This window comes from Hyperoodon ampullatus, assembly GCF_949752795.1.
Source record: "Hyperoodon ampullatus genome assembly, chromosome: X".
Classification (NCBI taxonomy): Eukaryota; Metazoa; Chordata; class Mammalia; order Artiodactyla; family Ziphiidae; genus Hyperoodon; species Hyperoodon ampullatus.
Genome location: NC_136913.1, coordinates 60,223,246 through 60,241,507, shown reverse-complemented (window position 1 = coordinate 60,241,507; position 18,262 = coordinate 60,223,246). Strand labels below are relative to the sequence as shown.

Sequence of the window (18,262 nt, the reverse complement as noted above, 5' to 3'; positions counted from 1 at the left end):
ACTTTCATCTGACTTCTGCATTATGATTCGCTGCTTGGATTCTCTTGGGCCATACCCAGTTTGTCATTTGGGTCCTCCTGGAACATTGTATATGAAAAATGATCGTCTCTCTGACCATTAGATAGAAAGTATGGTTTACAGTGTGGTTTTGTCTGTCACTAAACCTGTTTGTTCTGAGTTTGCTTGAGTTTTTTTGCCATGCCCTTTTGACACTGTTTTGGACATTTTGACTGTCCTCATTAAAAGCAGCCTCTGCTGGAATAGTGTTTCTTAGCTTACAATCAGAATTATAGTGTAGCACTCTGAATGGCGCTGGCTCATTTCTTCTCTCTCTACTGTTTTTTAGTTGTCTCAGAGTCCTGGCAAGTCAGTTCTTTCAGGCCTTTTCCAATAGGCCTAGTATAGTGGAAGGACAGGATTTCAAATTAGAAAGCCTGAGTTCAGCTCCTATTTTGCTACTTCCTCTTTCTGTCACCTTTGAGAAGTCACTATACTTTGTTATATCTCAGTTCCTGCATCTTATAAAAGTATCTCCCTTACAGAGTAGATTAATGATTAAATGAGAATGCATGTGAAAAAGATTTGAGACTGTAAAGCACTATGCAAATGTTAATTTTATTGTCATTTTTGGTTCTTTTCTCACTGAAGAAATTGCAAGTAATCATTGTGATTTGGAGTAAAATCTTGAATTGACCCTGGCAAGTCTTTGAACTGCTTTGGCTTTCGGATGACTGGTTGAGTTGATGGAGGTCACGGGGAGAGACTTGGCAGGACTGTTGATAGATTTTTTCCATGTTGTAACAGAAGCTCCTTTCCTCAAGGACAGGGAAGAAGTTTATTTTCTATTATACTGTACCTAGAATGCTCTCTACCTAATCAGAATTAATTGGTACAGATTAACGTGGCTGCCTCAGTAGAGTGACTCCCCAGTTTTAACTAGGATGAATCTCATTTAAATTAAATTGACTGCAGTCATGTTGTAAATCGTTTATTTCAGTAGCCAGGAAGATAATTTAATCATTTTTTTCAAAATGTACAATATTGCCTGATATAACCTTAATACAGAGTGTTGTCTTCACATCTCAGGCATAGGCTGTATTTATAGAAGCTCTTTTCTGAGCTTCTCCCAGAAGCAAGTCTCTCCTTCATAGTGTAACTCTCAACCATTCAGCTATGTGATCTCTATTACTCAGCTTTGCTGACTGCGTTTTATCCTCAAGAACTGCAGTGCTCTCATTGCCTCAGCTGGTGTTGGTCAAGTTGCTCAACTGAATGACACTGAAAATATGCTTTGAAAGGACCAGAATTATTTTGACAAAGAATGAATTATATAAAATATTAAGACAACACTCACAAATCAAAATTAACGCCTTCACAGTCTCATATACTATGTAACTAGGAGTTATAATTGGTATTCTAATAAAATACAGTTGGATTTTTTTAAAAAGGAGGTCAAATAAAAAATTTTATATTGGGTTTTTTCCTTTCAAAAACATTTCAAGAAATCTGTTTTTAAAAGATATTTGGATATTTAAAAACATCATTTAAAAACTTTCCTAATTATTTTTTTAAATTGAGGTATAATTGACATACAACATTATATTAGTTTCAGGTGTACAAAATAATGATTCAATATTCGTGTGTATTACAAAATGATCAGCACAATAAGTCTAATTTAACATCCATCACCATAGATAGTTAGAAAATTTTTTTCTTGTGTTGATAACTTTTAATATTTACTCTTTTTTTAAAACATCTTTATTGGAGTATAGTTGCTTTACAAAGGTGTTAGTTTCTGCTTTATAACAAAATGAGTCAGTTATACGTATGTCCCCATATCTCTTCCCTCTTGCATCTCCCTCCCTGCCACCCTCCCTATCCCACCCCTCTAGGTGGTCACAAAGCAACAAGCTGATCTCCCTGTGCTATGGGGCTGCTTCCCACTAGCTAGCTATTTTACGTTTGGTAGTGTATATATGTCCATGCCACTCTCTCACTTTGTCCCAGCTTACCCTTCCCCCTTCCGGTATCCTCAAGTCCGTTCTGTAGTAGGTCTGTGTCTTTATTCCTGTCTTGCCCCTAGGTTCTTCATGACTGTTTCTTTTTTTTTGGATTCCATATATATGTGTTAGCATACGGTATTTGTTTTTCTCTTTCTGACTTACTTCAATCTGTATGACAGACTCTAGGTCCATCCACCTCACTACAAATAACTCAATTTCATTTTTTATGGCTGAGTAATATTCCACTGTATATATGTGCCACATCTTCTTTATCCATTCATCTGTCGATGGACACTTAGGTTGCTTCCATGTCCTGGCTATTGTAAATAGAGCCACAGTGAACATTGTGGTACATGACTCATTTTGAATTATGGTTTTCTTAGGGTATATGCCCAGTAGTGGGATTGCTGGGTCGTATGGTAGTTCTATTTGTAGTTTTTTAAGGAACCTCCATACTGTTCTCCACAGTGGCTGTATCAATTTACGTTCCCACCAACAGTGCAAGAGGGTTCCCTTTTCTCCACACCCTCTCCAGCATTTATTGTTTCTAGATTTTTTGATGATGGCCATTCTGACCGGTGTGAGATGATATCTCACTGTAGTTTTGATTCACATTTCTCTAATGATTAATGATGTTGAGCATTCTTTCATGTGTTTGTTGGCAGTCTGTATATCTTATTTGGAGAAATGTCCGTTTAGGTCTTCTGCCCATTTTTGGATTGGGTTGTTTGTTTTTTTGATATTGAGCAGCATGAGCTATGTGTAAATTTTGGAGATTAATCCTTTGTCAGTTGCTTCATTTGCAAATATTTTCTCCCATTCTGAGGGTTGTCTTTTGGTCTTGTTTACGGTTTCCTTTGCTGTGTAAAAGCTTTTAAGTTTCATTAGGTCCCATTTGTTTATCTTTGTTTTTATTTCCATTTCTCTAGGAGGTGGGTCAAAAAGGATCTTGCTGTGATTTATGTCATAGAGTGTTCTGCTTATGTTTTCCTTTAAGAGTTTGATAGTGTCTGGCCTTACATTTAGGTCTGTAATCTATTTTGAGTTTATTTTTGTGTATGGTGTTAGGCATTGTTCTAAGTTCATTCTTTTATGTGTAGCTGTCCAGTTTTCCCAGCACCACTTAATAAAGAGGCTGTCTTTTCTCCATTGTATATTCGTGCCTCCTTTATCAAAGATAAGGTGACCATATGTGCTTGGGTTTATCTCTGGGCTTTGTATCCTCTTCCATTGACCTATATTTCTGTTTTTGTGCCAGTATCATACTGTCTTGATTACTGTAGCTTTGTACTATAGTCTGAAGTCAGGGATCTTGATTCTTCCAGCTCTGTTTTTCTTTCTCAAGATTGCTTTGGCTATTCAGGGTCTTTTGTGTTTCCATACAAATTGTGAAATTTATTGTTCTAGTTCTGTGAAAAATGCCAGTGGCAGTTGGATAGGGATTGCATTGAATCTGTAGATTGCTTTGCGTAGTACAGTCATTTTCACACTGTTGATTCTTCCAATCCAAGAACATGGTATACATCTCCATCTATTTGTATCATATTTAATTTCTTTCATCAGTGTCTTATAATTTTCTGCATACAGGTCTTTTGTCTCCTTAGGTAGGTTTATTCCTAGATATTTTACTCTTTTTGTTGCAGTGGTAAATGGGAGTGTTTTCTTAATTGCACTTTCAGATTTTTCATCATTAGTGTATAGGAATGCAAGAGATTTCTATGCATTAATTTTGTGTCCTGCTACTTTACCAAATTCATTGATTAGCTCTACTAGTTTTCTGGTAGCATCTTTAGGATTCTCTATGTATAGTATTATGTCATCTGCAAACAGTGAGAGCTTTACTTCTTTTTTTCCAATTTGGATTCCTTTTATTTCTTTTTCTTCTCTGATTGCTGTGACTAAAACTTCCAAAACTATGTTGAATAATAGTGGTGAGAGTGGGCAGCCTTGTCTTGTTCCTGGTCGTAGTGGAAATGGTTTCAGGTTTTCACCACTGAGGACGATGTTGGCTGTGAGTTTGTCATATATGGCCTTTATTATGTTGAGGAAAGTTCCCTCTATGCCTACTTTCTGGAGGGTTTTTATCATAAATGGGTGTTGAATTTTGTCGAAAGCTTTCTCTGCATCTATTGAGATGATCATATGGGTTTTCTCCTTCAATTTGTTAATAAGGTGTATCACATTGATTGATTTGTGTATATTGAAGAATCCTTGCATTCCTGGGATAAACCCCACTTGATCATGGTGTATGATCCTTTTAATGTGCTGTTGAATTCTGTTTGTTAGTATGTTGTTGAGGATATTTGCATCTATGCTCATCAGTGATATTGGCCGGTAGTTTTCTTTTTTTTTTGTGACATCTTTGTCTGGTTTTGGTATCAGGGTAATGGTGGACTCGTAGAATGAGTTTGGGAATGTTCCTCCCTCTGCTATATTTTGGAAGAGTTTGAAAAGGATAGGTGTTAGCTCTTCTCTAAATGTTTGATAGAATTCGCCTGTGAAGCCATCTGGTCCTGGGCTTTTGTTTGTTGGAAGATTTTCAATCACAGTTTCAACTTCAGTGCTTGTGATTGGTCTGGTCATATTTTCCATTTCTTCCTGGTTCAGTCTTGGAAGGTTGTGCATTTCTAAGGATTTGTCCAATTCTTCTAGGTTTTTCATTTTATTGGCATGGAGTTGCCTGTAGTAATCTCTCATGATCCTTTGTATTTCTGCAGTGTCAGTTGTTACTTCTCCTTTTTCATTTCTAAATCTATTGATTTGAGTCTTCTCCCTTTTTTTCTTGATGAGTCTGGCTAATGATTTGTCAATTTTGTTTATCTTCTCAAAGAACCAGCTTTTGGTTTTATGGATCTCTTTTATCGTTTCCTTCATTTCTTTGTCATTTATTTCTGATCAGATCTTTATGATTTCTTTCCTTCTGCTAAGTTTGGGGTTTTTTTTTGTTCTTCTTTCTGTAATTGCTTTAGGTATAAGGTTAGGTTGTTTATTTGAGATGTGTCTTATTTCTTAAGGTAGGATTGTATTGCTATAAACTTACCTCTTAGAACTGCTCTTGCTGCATCCCATAGGTTTTGGGTTGTTGTGTTTTCATTGTCATTTGTTTCTAGGTAATTTTGATTTCCTCTTTGATTTGTTCAGTGATCTCTTGGTTATTTAGTAGTGTATTGTTTAGCCTCCGTGTGTTTGTATTTTTTACAGATTTTTTTCCTGTAATTGATATCTAGTCTTGTAGCGTTGTGGTGGGAAAAGATATTTGATATGATTTCAATTTTCTTAAATTTACCAAGGCTTGATTTGTGACCCAAGATATGATGTGTCCTGGAGAGTGTTCCATGAGCACTTGAGAAGAATGTGTATTCTGTTGTTTTTGTGTGGAATGCCCTATAAATATCAATTAAGTCGATCTTGTTGAATGTATCATTTAAAGCTTGTGTTTCCTTATTTATTTTCATTTTGGATGATCTGTGCATTGGTGAAAGTGGGGTGTTAAAGTTCCCTACTATGCTGGTGTTACTGTTGATTTCTCCTTTTATAGCTGTTAGTATTTGCCTTATATATTGAGGTGCTCCTATGTTGGGTGCATAAATATTTACAATTGTTATATCTTCTTCTTGGATTGATCCCTTGATCATTACATAGTGTCCTTCTTTGTCTCTTGTAATAGTCTTTGTTTTAAAGTCTATTTTGTCTGATATGAGAATTGCTACTCCAGCTTTCTTTTGATTTCCCTTTGCATGGAATATCTTTTTCTGTCCCCTCACTTTCAGTCTGTATGTGTCCCTAGGTCTGAAGTGGGTCTGTTGTAGACAGCATACATACGGGTGTTGTTTTTGTATCCATTCAGCCAGTCTACGTGTTTTGGTTGGATCATTTAATCAATTTACATTTAAGGTAATTATCGATACGTATGTTTCTATTACCATTTTCTTAATTGTTTTGGGTTTGTTATTGTAGGTCTTTTTCTTCTCTGGTGTTTCCTGCCTAGAGAAGTTCCTTTAGCATTTGTTGTAAAGCTGGTTTGGTGGTGCTGAATTCTCTCAGCTTTTGCTTGTCTGTAAAGTTTTTAGTTTCTCCATCAAATCAGAATGAGATCCTTGCTGGGTAGAGTAATCTTCGTTGTAGGTTTTTCTCCTTCATCACTTTAAATATTTCTTGCCCCTCCCTTCTGGCTTGCAGAGTTTCTGCTGAAAGATCATCTGTCAGACTTATGGGGATTCCCTTGTATGTTATTTGTTGTTTTTCCCTTGCTGCTTTTAATATTTTTCTTTGTATTTAATTTTTGATAGTTTGATTAATATGTGTCTTGGCGTGTTTCTCCTTGGATTTATCCTGTATTCTTTGCTTCCTGGACTTGATTAACTATTTCCTTTCCCATATTAGGGAAGTTTTCAACTATAATCTCTTGAAATATTTTCTCAGTCCCTTTCTTTTTGTCTTCTTCTGGGACCCCTATAATTCGAATGTTGGTGCGTTTAATATTGTCCCAGAGATCTCTGAGACTGTCCTCAATTCTTTTCATTCTTTTTTCTTTATTCTGCTCTGCAGTAGTTATTTCCACTATTTTATCTCCCAGGCCACTTCTCTGTTCCTCTAACTCAGTTATTCTGCTATGATCCCTTCTAGAGAATTTTTAATTTCATTTATTGCATTGTTCATAATTGTTTGTTTGCTCTTTAGTTCTTCTAGGTCCTTGTTAAACGTTTCTTATATTTTCTCCATTCTGTTTCCAAGATTTTGGATCATCTTTACGATCATTATTCTGAATTCTGTTTCAGGTAGACTGCCTATTTCCTCTTCATTTGTTAGGTCTCATGGGTTTTTGCCTTGCTCCTTCATCTGCTGTGTGTTTCTCTGTCTTCTCATTTTGCTTAACTTACCGTATTTGGGTTCTCCTTTTCGCAGGCTGCAGGTTCGTAGTTCCCACTGTTTTTGCTGTCTGCCCCCAGTGGCTAAGGTTGTTTCCATGGGTTGTGTAGGCTTCCTGGTGGAGGGGACTAGTGCCCATGTTCTGGTGAATGAGGCTGGATCTTTTCTTTCTGGTGGGCAGGTCTGCGTCTGGTGGTGTGTTTTGTGCTGACTGTGGCCTTATTATGATTTTAGGCAGCCTCTCTGCTAATGGGTGGGGTTGTGTTCCTGTCTTTCTAGTTGTGTGGCATAGGGTGTCCAGCACTGTAGCTTGCTGGTCGTTGAGTGGAGCTGGGTCTTGGCGATGAGATGGAGGTCCCTGGGAGATTTTCGCCATTTGATAGTACGTGGAGCTGGGAGGTCTCTTGTGGACCAGTGTCCTGAACTTGGCTCTCGCACCTCAGAGGCACAGCCCTGATGCCTGGCTGCAGCACCAAGAGCCTGTCATCCACACGGCTCAGGATAAAAGGGAGAATAAAAAGAAAGAAAAAAAGGGGAAGATAAAATAAAGTTGTTAAAATAAGAAATAAATAATAATTTTAAAAAGTTTTTTTAAGTAATAAAAAAGATGGAGGAAAGAAAGCAGAGAGCAACCAAAGGAAACCAAAAAACAAATCTATCGATGATAAAAAGTGATAAAAACTATACTAAAAAAAACAAGAACAACAAAAAAAAATGGACAGACAGAACACTAGGACAAATGGCAAAGGCAAAGCTATACAGAGAAAAGCACACACAGAAGCACACACATACACACTCTCAAAAAGAGAAAAAGGGGGAAAAATATATATCATTGCTCCCAAAGTCCACCTCATCAATTTAGGATGATTCGTTGTCTATTTAGGTATTTCACAGATGCAGGGTACATCAAGTTTGTTGTGGAGATTTAATCCGCTGCTCCTGAGGCTGCTGGGAGAAATTTCCCTTTCTCTTCCTTGTTCGCACAGCTCCTGGGCTTCAGCTTTGGAGTTGGACCCGCCTCAGCGTGTAGGTTGCCTGAGGGCATCTGTTCCTCGCTCAGACAGGACGGGGTTAAAGGGACAGCCGATTGGGGTGCTCTGGATCACTCAGGCCTGGGGGAGTGAGGGGTATGGAGTTCGGGGCGAGCCTGCGGCGGCAGAGCCCAGCGTGATGTTGCACCAGCCTGAGGCATGCCATGTGTTCTCCCTGGGGAAGTTGTCCCTGGATCTCGAGGCCTTGGCAGTGGCGGGGTGCACAGGCTCTCGGGAGGGGCGGTGTGGATAGTGACCTGTGCTTGCACACAGGCTTCTTGGTGGCTGGAACAGCAGCCTTCGCGTCTCATGCCCGTCTCGGGGGTCTGCGCTGATAGCCGCGGCTCATGCCCGTGTCTGGAGCTCATTTATGTGCGCTCTGAATCCCCTCTCCTTGCGCACCAGGAAACAAAGAGGCAAGAAAAAGTCTTTTGCCTCTTTGGCAGCTCCAGACCCTTTCCTGGACTCCCTCCCGGCTACCTGTGGCATACTAGCCCCCTTCAGGCTTTGTTCACGCAGGCAACCCCAGTTCTCTCCCTGGGATCCGACCTTGGAAGCCTAACCCTCAGCTCGCAGACCCCACCCGCTCCAGCGGGTGAGCAGACAAGCCTCTCGGGCTGGTGAGTGCTGGTTGGCACCGATCCTCTGTGCGGGAATCTCTCCGCTTTGCCCTCCGCACCCCTGTGGCTGTGCTCTCCTCCGTGGCTCTGAAGCTTCCCCCCTCCGCCACTGGCAGTCTCCGCCCGCAAAAGGGCTTCCTAGTGTGTGGAAACCTTTCCTCCTTCACACCTCCCTCCCAGAGGTCCAGGTCCCATTCCTATTCTTTTGTCTCTCTTTTTTCTTTTCTTTTTTGCCATACCCAGGTATGTGGGGAGTTTCTTGCCTTTTGAGAAGTCTGAGGTCTTCTGCCAGCGTTCAGTAGGTGTTCTGTAGGAATTGTTCCACATGTAGATGTATTTCTGATGTATTTGTGAGGAGGAATGTGATTTCCACGTCTTACTCCTCCGCCATCTTGAAGCTCCTCCCAAGGTTTACTCTTAACAATTTAAAAATATACAGTATAGTAATAACTATAGTTGCCATGCTGTATATTACATCCCTATGCCCTAATTATTTTATAACTGGAAGTTTGTACCTTTTGACTTCCTTTACCCATTTGGCCCCCCCTCCACTTCCTGCTTCTGGCAACCCCCAGTCTGTTTCCTGTATTTATGAGCCTTTTTTAAAAAATGATTCCACATGTAAGTGAGATCATATGGTATTTGTCTTTCTCTGTGTGACTTATTTCACTTAGTATAACGCCTTTAAGGTCCATACCTGTTGCAGATGGCAAGATTTCATTCTTTTTTATGGCTGAATAACATTTTATTGTATATATTTAGCACATTTTAAAAATCCATTCATCAATGGAGACTTAGGTTCTTTCCACATCTTGGCTGTTGTAAATAATGCTGCAATGAACATGGGGTTGCACAGGTCTTTTCAAGTTAGTGTTTTCATTTTCTTCAGATAAATACCCAGAAGTGGAATTGCTGGATCATATGGTAGTCCTATTTTTAATTTTTTGAGGAACCTCCCTACTGTTTTCCATAGTGGCTGCACCAATTTACATTTCCACGAACAGTGTTGAGGGTTCCCTTTTCTCCACATCCCCGCCAACACTTGTGATTGCTTGTCTTTTTTTTTTTTTTTTTGCGGTATGTGGGCCTCTCACTGTTGTGGCCTCTCCCATTGTGGAGCACAGGCTCTGGACGCTCAGGCTCAGTGTCCATGGCTCACGGGCCTAGCCGCTCTGCGGCATGTGGGATCCTCCCGGACCGGGGCATGAACCCGTGTCCCCTGCATCGGCAGGCAGACCCTCAACCACTGCGCCACCAGGGAAGCCCTGCTTGTCTTTTTATGATGGCCATTCTAACAGGTGTGAGGTGATATCTCATTATGGTTTTGATTTGCATTTCCTTGATGATTAATGATGTTGAACACCTTTTTTTTTTTTCATGTACCTGTTGGCCTTCACTGTGTTTTCGTTGGAAAAGTGTCTATTCAGGCATTTTTAAATTGGATTTTCTTTTGCTATTAAGTTGTATGATTTCTTTATATATTTTGGATATTAAGCCCTTATCAGATATATGATTTGCAAATATTTTCTCCCATTCTAAACTTTCCTAGTTCTGTTATCAATATTTTGAGCAAGGGCTATAATATATATACTTCTCAGCTTAATGCTTACTTAATCTTAGATGAATCAAGATATTTAATATTAGTCCTTCTGTTAACTAATTTATGGGAGTAAGGAACCTAGAGGTTTTTCTTTTCATATGTATCATTACTTGAGGCATATGAAATATGTATGGCATATTTTCCCTAATATCTCTGATCATGCAGTGGGTACTAAAGTCCATGAGCTTTAAAAAATGTTTCAGTGTATTTGAAAGTAAGTTTCTTTGTGGAGTCTCTATGTGAATCTATTTTCTGATATTTAACTGAAAAGTTTTCTTTTAAAAAAATTTTATTTATTTATTTTTGGCTGCGTTGGGTCTTTGTTGCTGCTCGCGGGCTTTCCCTAGTTGCTGCGAGTGGGGGCTACTTTTTGTTGTGGTGTGCGGGTTTCTCATTGTGGTGGCTTCTCTTGTTGCAGAGCATGGGCTCTAGGCATGCGGGCTCATTAGTTGTGGCTCATGGGCTCCGGAGTGCAGGCTCAGTAGTTGAGGCGCATGGGCTTATTTGCTTCCGTAGAATGTTGGATCTTCCTGGACCAGGGCTCAAACCCGTACCCCCTGCATTGTTAGGTGTATTCTTAACTACTGTGCCACCAGGCAGGTCCTGAAAATTTTTCATTTAGCGGATTTATTGTTCGTTGTAGCAGGTTAAAAACCTGTTTATTGTAGCAGATTAAAAATCTTCCAGAAGGTGCTCTTATGGTATTGTTATGAATATTAACAACATTCTTGCTAGTTAATGCTCAGAAATGTTGCAAGAAATTAGAGACATGTAGGTTATGGAGACCTCTGTTACACGAGTTTGGAAAAACCTCAATTTTGATTGTATGAAAGGCATCAATTATGGTTCTACATCATGTTTGGGTTTTAAGGAATTCTATGGCCTAATAAGATTCAGTTATATTGGGTCTGGAGCTCAAGACTGTTTAGAAAATGGTGACATCATTTGTACAGATTCAAGAACTGGCTAATGTTGTTGCTAATTGAGCATGTCATTTTTTTCTCACAAAGTAAGGTCATGACGTCAGCATATGTCTGTCTAATGCTTTAAAGTATTAATAAGTATTTTAGTTTTACAGGGCATGTATCTAAGTCTCCCTTCAGAATTTCTACATTTTGTAATTTTGAAGACATTGTAAATTTCTCTTCTGTAGTTTTAAGATGACCTATAATAACATGACTATTTGTGAAGTCAGTGCATTTTACTTTGAGAACGAGTAATGATGATTAAGTTATAAACAAGTGACTCCCAGGAAATACAAATTTTATTTGAAAATTATACTTTGCCTTTAGCTAGAATAAACTTTATCTCCAGTTTGATTTTACTCTAAGGAGTATTGAAGTTTCTCCATGCTGTATTCATTTGACAAAAGTCTAGGAACAGATTTCAGAATGATTTGCTCCTTTCAGCCAATGGTGATAGTTCACAGCACTTTTATCATTTATTGTTATTTCAGAAATTGTTGAAAACCTGGTTATAAATGACAGTTCACCTCAGATACCTGAGACAATTGACAGACTCTTCGTGGACATAGCAAATATCAACAGGGAGTCTATGGCTGAAATAGACGACTCTCAGGTTGGTATTTTGTTTATAACTTTTGATGATTTTGTTTATAAGTTTTGACGATTCACTGGTTTAATTAATGTATAAGTAAAAAATATAGACTTCATGATTAACATGAAATCTAAATACATGGAAATCAAGCCTAATGGAAAATAGTGTTTTAGAAACCAATGGAAAAATATGTCTCAAATTTATATGTACTGTTTAATCTGTCTAGGCTTCAGTTTTCTCATCTGTGAAAAGGACCATAATAAAACCCACCTCCCAGTGTTGTTGTGAATAGTGAACAAAATAACATATTTAAGGTCCTGGGTGCATAGCAGTTAGTCATTAATAAGAGTTCTCGGGCTTCTCTGGTGGCGCAGTGGTTAAGAATCTGCCTGCCAACGCAGGGGACATGGGTTCGAGCCCTGGTCCTGGAAGATCCCACATGCCACGGAGAAACTAAGCCCGTGTGCCACAATAAGGGAAGCCACTATGATGAGAAGCCTGCACACCGCAATGAAAAGTAGCCCCTGCTCGCTGCAACTAGAGAAAGCCTGCGCACAGCAATGAAGACCCAACACAGCCAATAAAATAAATAAATAAAAATAATAATAGTTCTCTTTTCCTTCCAGCAAAGTAAGAAACTGCGTGGTACCTGGTAGTGGGGAACTCAGTTGAATATAAGCCTTCAGTGATGCTTTTTCGGGTTTTTTTTCCCCTAGTGTTTAATTGGAGGTCTGTCACTTAAGTTTTTTTATTTTTTTTTTGCCGTACGCGGGCCTCTCACTGTTGTGGCCTCACCCGTTGCGGAGCACAGGCTCCGGACGCGCAGGCTCAGCGGCCATGGCTCACGGGCCCAGCCGCTCCGCGGCATGTGGGATCCTCTCGGACCGGGGCACGAACCCGTGTTCCCTGCATCGGCAGGCGGACTCTCAACCACTGCGCCACCAGGGAAGCCCTGTCACTTAATTTTGAAATTGCCTTGAGGTTCTGAAATACTTTTGGGAATGTTTACCTTGGGCAGTTCCTTCCATTTTGGTGATTGCACACATGTGAGAATAAACTGAAACTTGATTCACACAGGTGAGAATAAAGTTTGTTGTAAATATGTCTTATATATAACTTTATTTATATAACTTTATATATAATTCATATGCCATATAATTTACCCATTTCAAGTGTACAATTCAATGATTTTTAGTATTTCACAGAGTTGTGCACCCATCACCACAGTTAACTTTAGAACATTTTCATCACCTCCGAAAGAAACCTCGCACCCATTCACAGACACTCCATTTCCTCCTCTCTCCTCCAGCTCTAGGCGACCTCTAATCTACTTTCCATCTCTGTGGATTTGCCTATTCTGGACATGTTATATAAATGGAATCATACAATATGTGGTCTTTTGGGACTGCTGTCACTTAGCATAATGTTTTCAAGGTTCTTCCATGTTGTAGCATGTATCTGTACTTCATTACTTTTATTTTTAATTCTAATTTCCATGTGAAAGCTTGAGTTTTATTTATTGATTGATTGGCTGCGTTGGGTCTTCATTGATGCACATGGGCTTTCTCTAGTTGTGGCGAGCAGGGGCTACTCTTTGTTGCGATGTGAAGGCTTCTCATTGCGGTGGCTTCTCTAGTTGTAAAGCACGGGTTCTAGGCACGTGGGCTTCAGTAGTTGTGGCACGTGGGCTCAGTAGTTGTGGCTCGTGGGCTCTAGAGCACAGGCTCAGTAGTTGTGGTGCATGGGATTCGTTGCTCTGTGGCATGTGGGATCTTCCCAGACCAGGGCTCGAACCCGTGTCCCCTGCATTGGCAGGCAGATTCTTAAACACTGCGCCACCAGGGAAGTCCCATGTACTTCATTACCTTTTATGGCTGATAATATTCCATTCTTTGGATATATCATGTTTTGTATATCCATTCATCTGTTGATGAACGTTTGGGTTGTTTACACCTTTTGGCTACTATGAATAATGCTGCTATGAACATTCATGTACAGGTTTTTATGTTTTTATTTCTCTTAGGTATATACCTAGGAGTGACATTGCTGGTCATATGGTAACTCTGTTTAACTTTTGAGGAACTGCCAGATTGTTTTCCAAAGTGACTGTATACCATTTTGCATTCCCACCAGCAGCATATCAAATTGGGTCAAAAATTGACCCAATTTTTCCACATCATCACCAATACTTATTATTAGCTTTTTGATTATAGCCATCCTAGTGAGTGTGAAGTAGTATCTCATTGTGTTTGTTTTATTTTTAATTGTGGTAAAGTATACATAATGTAAAATTTACCATCTTAACTATTTTTAAATGTAAAATTCAGTAGTATTGAGTACATTCACATCATTGTGCAACCAATCTCCAGAACTCTTTTCATCTTGCAAAACTGCAATTCTATACCTATTAAACAACAGCTCCCCATTCTCCCTCTCTCACAGACCCTGGCAACCACCATTCTACTTTCTATCTCTATAAGTTTGACTACTCTTGGTACTTCATATAAGTGGAATCATACAGTATTTATCGCTTTGTGAGTGGCATATTTCACTCAGTGTAATGTCCTCAGATTTATCCATGGTGTAGTATGTGTCAGAATTTCTGTCCTTTTTAAGGCTTCATAATATTCCTTTATGTGTACATACCACGTTTTGTTTATCTATATATCAGTCCATAGATACATGAACTGCTTCCGCCTTTTTGGCTTTTGTGAATAATGCAGCTATGAACATGGGCATAAAAGTATCTGTTCAAGTCCCTGCTTTCAATTCTTTTGGGTATATACCCAGAAGTGAAATTGCTGGATCATATGGTAATTCTATTTTTTTTTTTTTTGAGGAACTGCCATACTGTTTACCATAGTGGCTGCACCGTTTTAAATTCCCATCAGTAGTGCACAAGGGTTGCAGTTTCTCTACATCCTTACCAACACTTGTTATTTCTGTTTTTTGTTAGTAGTCATCCTAATGGGTGTGAGGTGGTATCTCATTGTGGTTAATTTGTTTCCCTGATGGCTGATGATGTTGAGCATCTTCTCATGTGCTTATTGGTCATTTGCATATTTTAGTTGGAGAAATATCTATTAAGATCCTTTGCCAATTTTTAAATTGAGTTGTCTTTTTATTATGAGTAGTAGGAGTTCTATATATATATTCCAGATACAAGTCACTTACCAGATACGTGACTTGTAAAATATTTTCTCTCATTCTGTGAGTTATCTTTTCACTTTCTTGATTGTATCCTCTGAAGCAAAAAAGTTTAAAATTTTGATGAAGTCTGACTTATCAAGTCTTTCTTTTATTGTTTGTACTTTTGGTGTCATATCTAAGGAGGATTTTCCTAACCCAAGGTCGTGAAGACTTACTGTTATGTTTTCTTCTGAGAGTTTTATAGTTTTAGTTCTTACGTTTAGGTTTATGATCCATTTTGAGTTTACATATCATATGAGGAAGGGATACAGATTCATTCTTTTGCATGTGGATATCAAGCTGTCCCAGTATGTTTGTTGACTGTTCTTTCCCCATTAAATTTGTGTTAGTATCCTTATCAAAAATCAATTGACCATAAATATGAGGGTTTATTTCTGGATTCTTAGGTCTATTCCATTGGTCTGTATGTCTGTCCTTATGCCAGTACTACACTCTCCTGATTATTGTAGATTTGTAGAAAGTTTTGAAATTGGAAATGTGAGTCATTTAACTTTGTTCTTCGCTTTCAAGATTCTTTTGACTATTCTAGGGTCCCTTGAATTTCCATATGAAATTTAGGATCTGCTTGCCAATTTCTGCAAAGAAGACAGCTGGAATTTTGATGGGTAGTGCATAAATCCATAGATCATTTGGGGAGTATTGCCAACTCAACAATATTAAGTGTTCTAAGCCATAAAATGGTGTGTCTTTCCATTTATTGTTTAATTTTTTCAGTGTTTTTAGTTTGGAGTGTAAGTTTTGTACTTTTTTGTTAAATTTTCTACATGTTTTATTTCTTTTGATGTTACTGTAGATGTACTGTTTTCGTAATTTAATTTTCAGATTATTCATTGCTAACGTAATTGTTTTCCGTGTATTGATCTTGTATCCTGCAATCTTGTTAAATTTGTTAATTAGTTCTAAAGTTGTTAGTGTATTTTTTTACATAGAAGTCTCTTTTTAGAATGCTCAATATCATTAATCAGTAGAGAAATGCAAATCAAAACTACAATGAGATATCATCTCACACTGCTCAGAATGGCCATCATAAAAAAATCTACAAACAAATGCTGGAGAGGGTGTGGAGAAAAGGGAACCCTCTTGCACTGTTGAGGGGAATGTAAATTGATACAGCCACTATGGAGAACAGTATGGAGGTTCTTTAAAAAACTAAAAATAGGGGCTTCCCTGGTGGTGCAGTGGTTGAGAGTCTGCCTGCCGATGCAGGGGACACGGGTTCGTGCCCCGGTCCGGGAGGATCCCACATGCCGCGGAGTGGCTGGGCCCGTGAGCCATGGCCGCTGAGCCTGCGCGTCCAGAGCCTGTGCTCTGCAACAGGAGGGGCCACAACAGTAAGAGGCCCGCGTACTGCAAAAAAATAATAATAAAATAAAACTAACTAAAAATAGAACTACCATATGACCCAGCAATCCCACTACTGGGCATATACCCTGAGAAAACCATAATTCAAAAAGAGTCATGTACCACAATGTTCATTGCATCTCTGTTTACAATAGCCAGGACATGGAAGCAACCTAAGTGTCCATCGACAGATGAATGGATAAAGAAGATGTGGCACATATATACAGTGGAATATTACTCAGCCATAAAAAAATGAAATTGAGTTATTTGTCATGAGGTGGATGGACCTAGAGTCTGTCATACAGACTGAAGTAAGTCAGAAAGAGAAAAATACCGTATGCTAACACATATATATAGAATCCAAAAAAAAAAAAACAGTCATGAAGAACCTAGGGGCAAGACAGGAATAAAGACACAGACCTACTAGAGAATGGACTTGAGGATACCGGAAGGGGGAAGGGTAAGCTGGGACAAAGTGAGAGAGTGGCATGGACATATATACACTACCAAACGTAAAATAGCTAGCTAGTGGGAAGCAGCCCCATAGCACAGGGAGATCAGCTTGTTGCTTTGTGACCACCTAGAGGGGTGGGATAGGGAGGGTGGCAGGGAGGGAGACACAAGAGGGAAGAGATATCGGCACATATGTACATGTATAACTGATTCACTTTGTAATAAAACAGAAACTAACACACCACTGTAAAGCAATTATACTCTAATAAAAATGTTAAAAAAAAAAGGTGTGAACATTTTTTGGCTCATGTTATCAAATTGCTTTCCAAAATTCCCAAAATGGCAGCTTTAAGTTGTTTTACTCTGCATGTTTATTTTTCCACCTAACTACCATTTGTTCCTCTGGGAAATTTTAAGTCAAATATTAATTCCATGTGCTTTTGATGAAACAAATCAAATAATATTTCATATGAAAGTCATCATTAGGTCAACTGTGGCATGGGGATACTGTGTGAGAGAGGTGGAGATGAGCATGATAATTAGCTGCAGAATAGTAGTGAAATGATGGCCATCTAAATAAATAATCCATTTAAAGGGAAGCTCATCAGGGAAATGTGGAATTGTAGGGGGAAAAAGTAGTCTTGAGGAAATAAACTAAAATACAGTTGTGCACTGTTATTGTACACAAACTGAGTTTAATATTTTTTCCAGTTACTCCTCTTAGTCATATTACTACCAATATGTTTATGATAAGATAATGGTATATAGCTTCTATCATAGTCACTATAGCACACCGGGAGATTTAGGCCAGAGCTATGGCATATTGGTCTGAGGCAATAGTAGCACCCAGGACCAACTATTGCCTTCAGAGATCTCTTGCCAGAAACGAATCTACTGCAAATTTTATTCTTGAGATACTATGAGCTTGATTTATTTTCCATCCAGTTGACTGTGTTCAACCTGATAGATAAAACCAGAAGAAGCTACTAGAATCTTTTCCCCCATAGTCCCTAGAACAGAACATAATAAAACAACAAATCTTATTATTTTAATATGTATTCTTTATTTAGCACTTTGGCAGGTAGTATAAGTGCTACATAAATTGAGTGAGATATGATCTTTGATTTCAAGGAATCTAGTTGGGAAATAAGAGTAACAATAAAAACAAAGAATAAATGATACACAGTAGCATAGTTAATTGCTCAATTATGTAAAACTTAGTTAATATAGGAATTCAAAGAAGAGAGAGACCAATGAAGACTGTAATGGTTGCTGAAAACTTCACGTATGTTCTTGGTGAGGGTGAATTTGGCTTTGAGTTACATAAAGATCATGGGAGGAGGTATATCAGGTGAAGCCAACAGTATGAATAAAGGTACACAGGAATGAACAAGTTGTGTTCATGGGACAATAAGATAATTACTCTGTGGGTAAGTTTGTGGGAGAAAAGTAAAATGGGACTAGATTATGGAGGACCTGTAAATGACCCACAATAGTGACATAAACGTGAAACATGCACGAAAGAAAATATCATTGGAGGTGGACAGTATCTTAAGTGGCTAAGCAAATGTTTCTGTT

At 38.7% G+C, this 18,262-nt stretch overlaps 1 protein-coding gene across 1 annotated transcript in view; it reads left to right on the top strand.

Moving 5' to 3' along the window:
• Positions 1 to 10,901: 10,901 nt before the first annotated feature.
• Positions 10,902 to 18,262, top strand: part of TEX11 (testis expressed 11) — a gene marked incomplete at both ends in the record, with an annotated part of 339,675 nt that continues 332,314 nt past the window's right edge. The window contains 2 exons of the mRNA XM_079728048.1: positions 10,902 to 11,058; positions 11,580 to 11,701. Coding sequence (XP_079584174.1) covers positions 10,902 to 11,058; positions 11,580 to 11,701 — 279 coding nt within the window. The remainder of the gene's footprint in view (positions 11,059 to 11,579; positions 11,702 to 18,262) is intronic.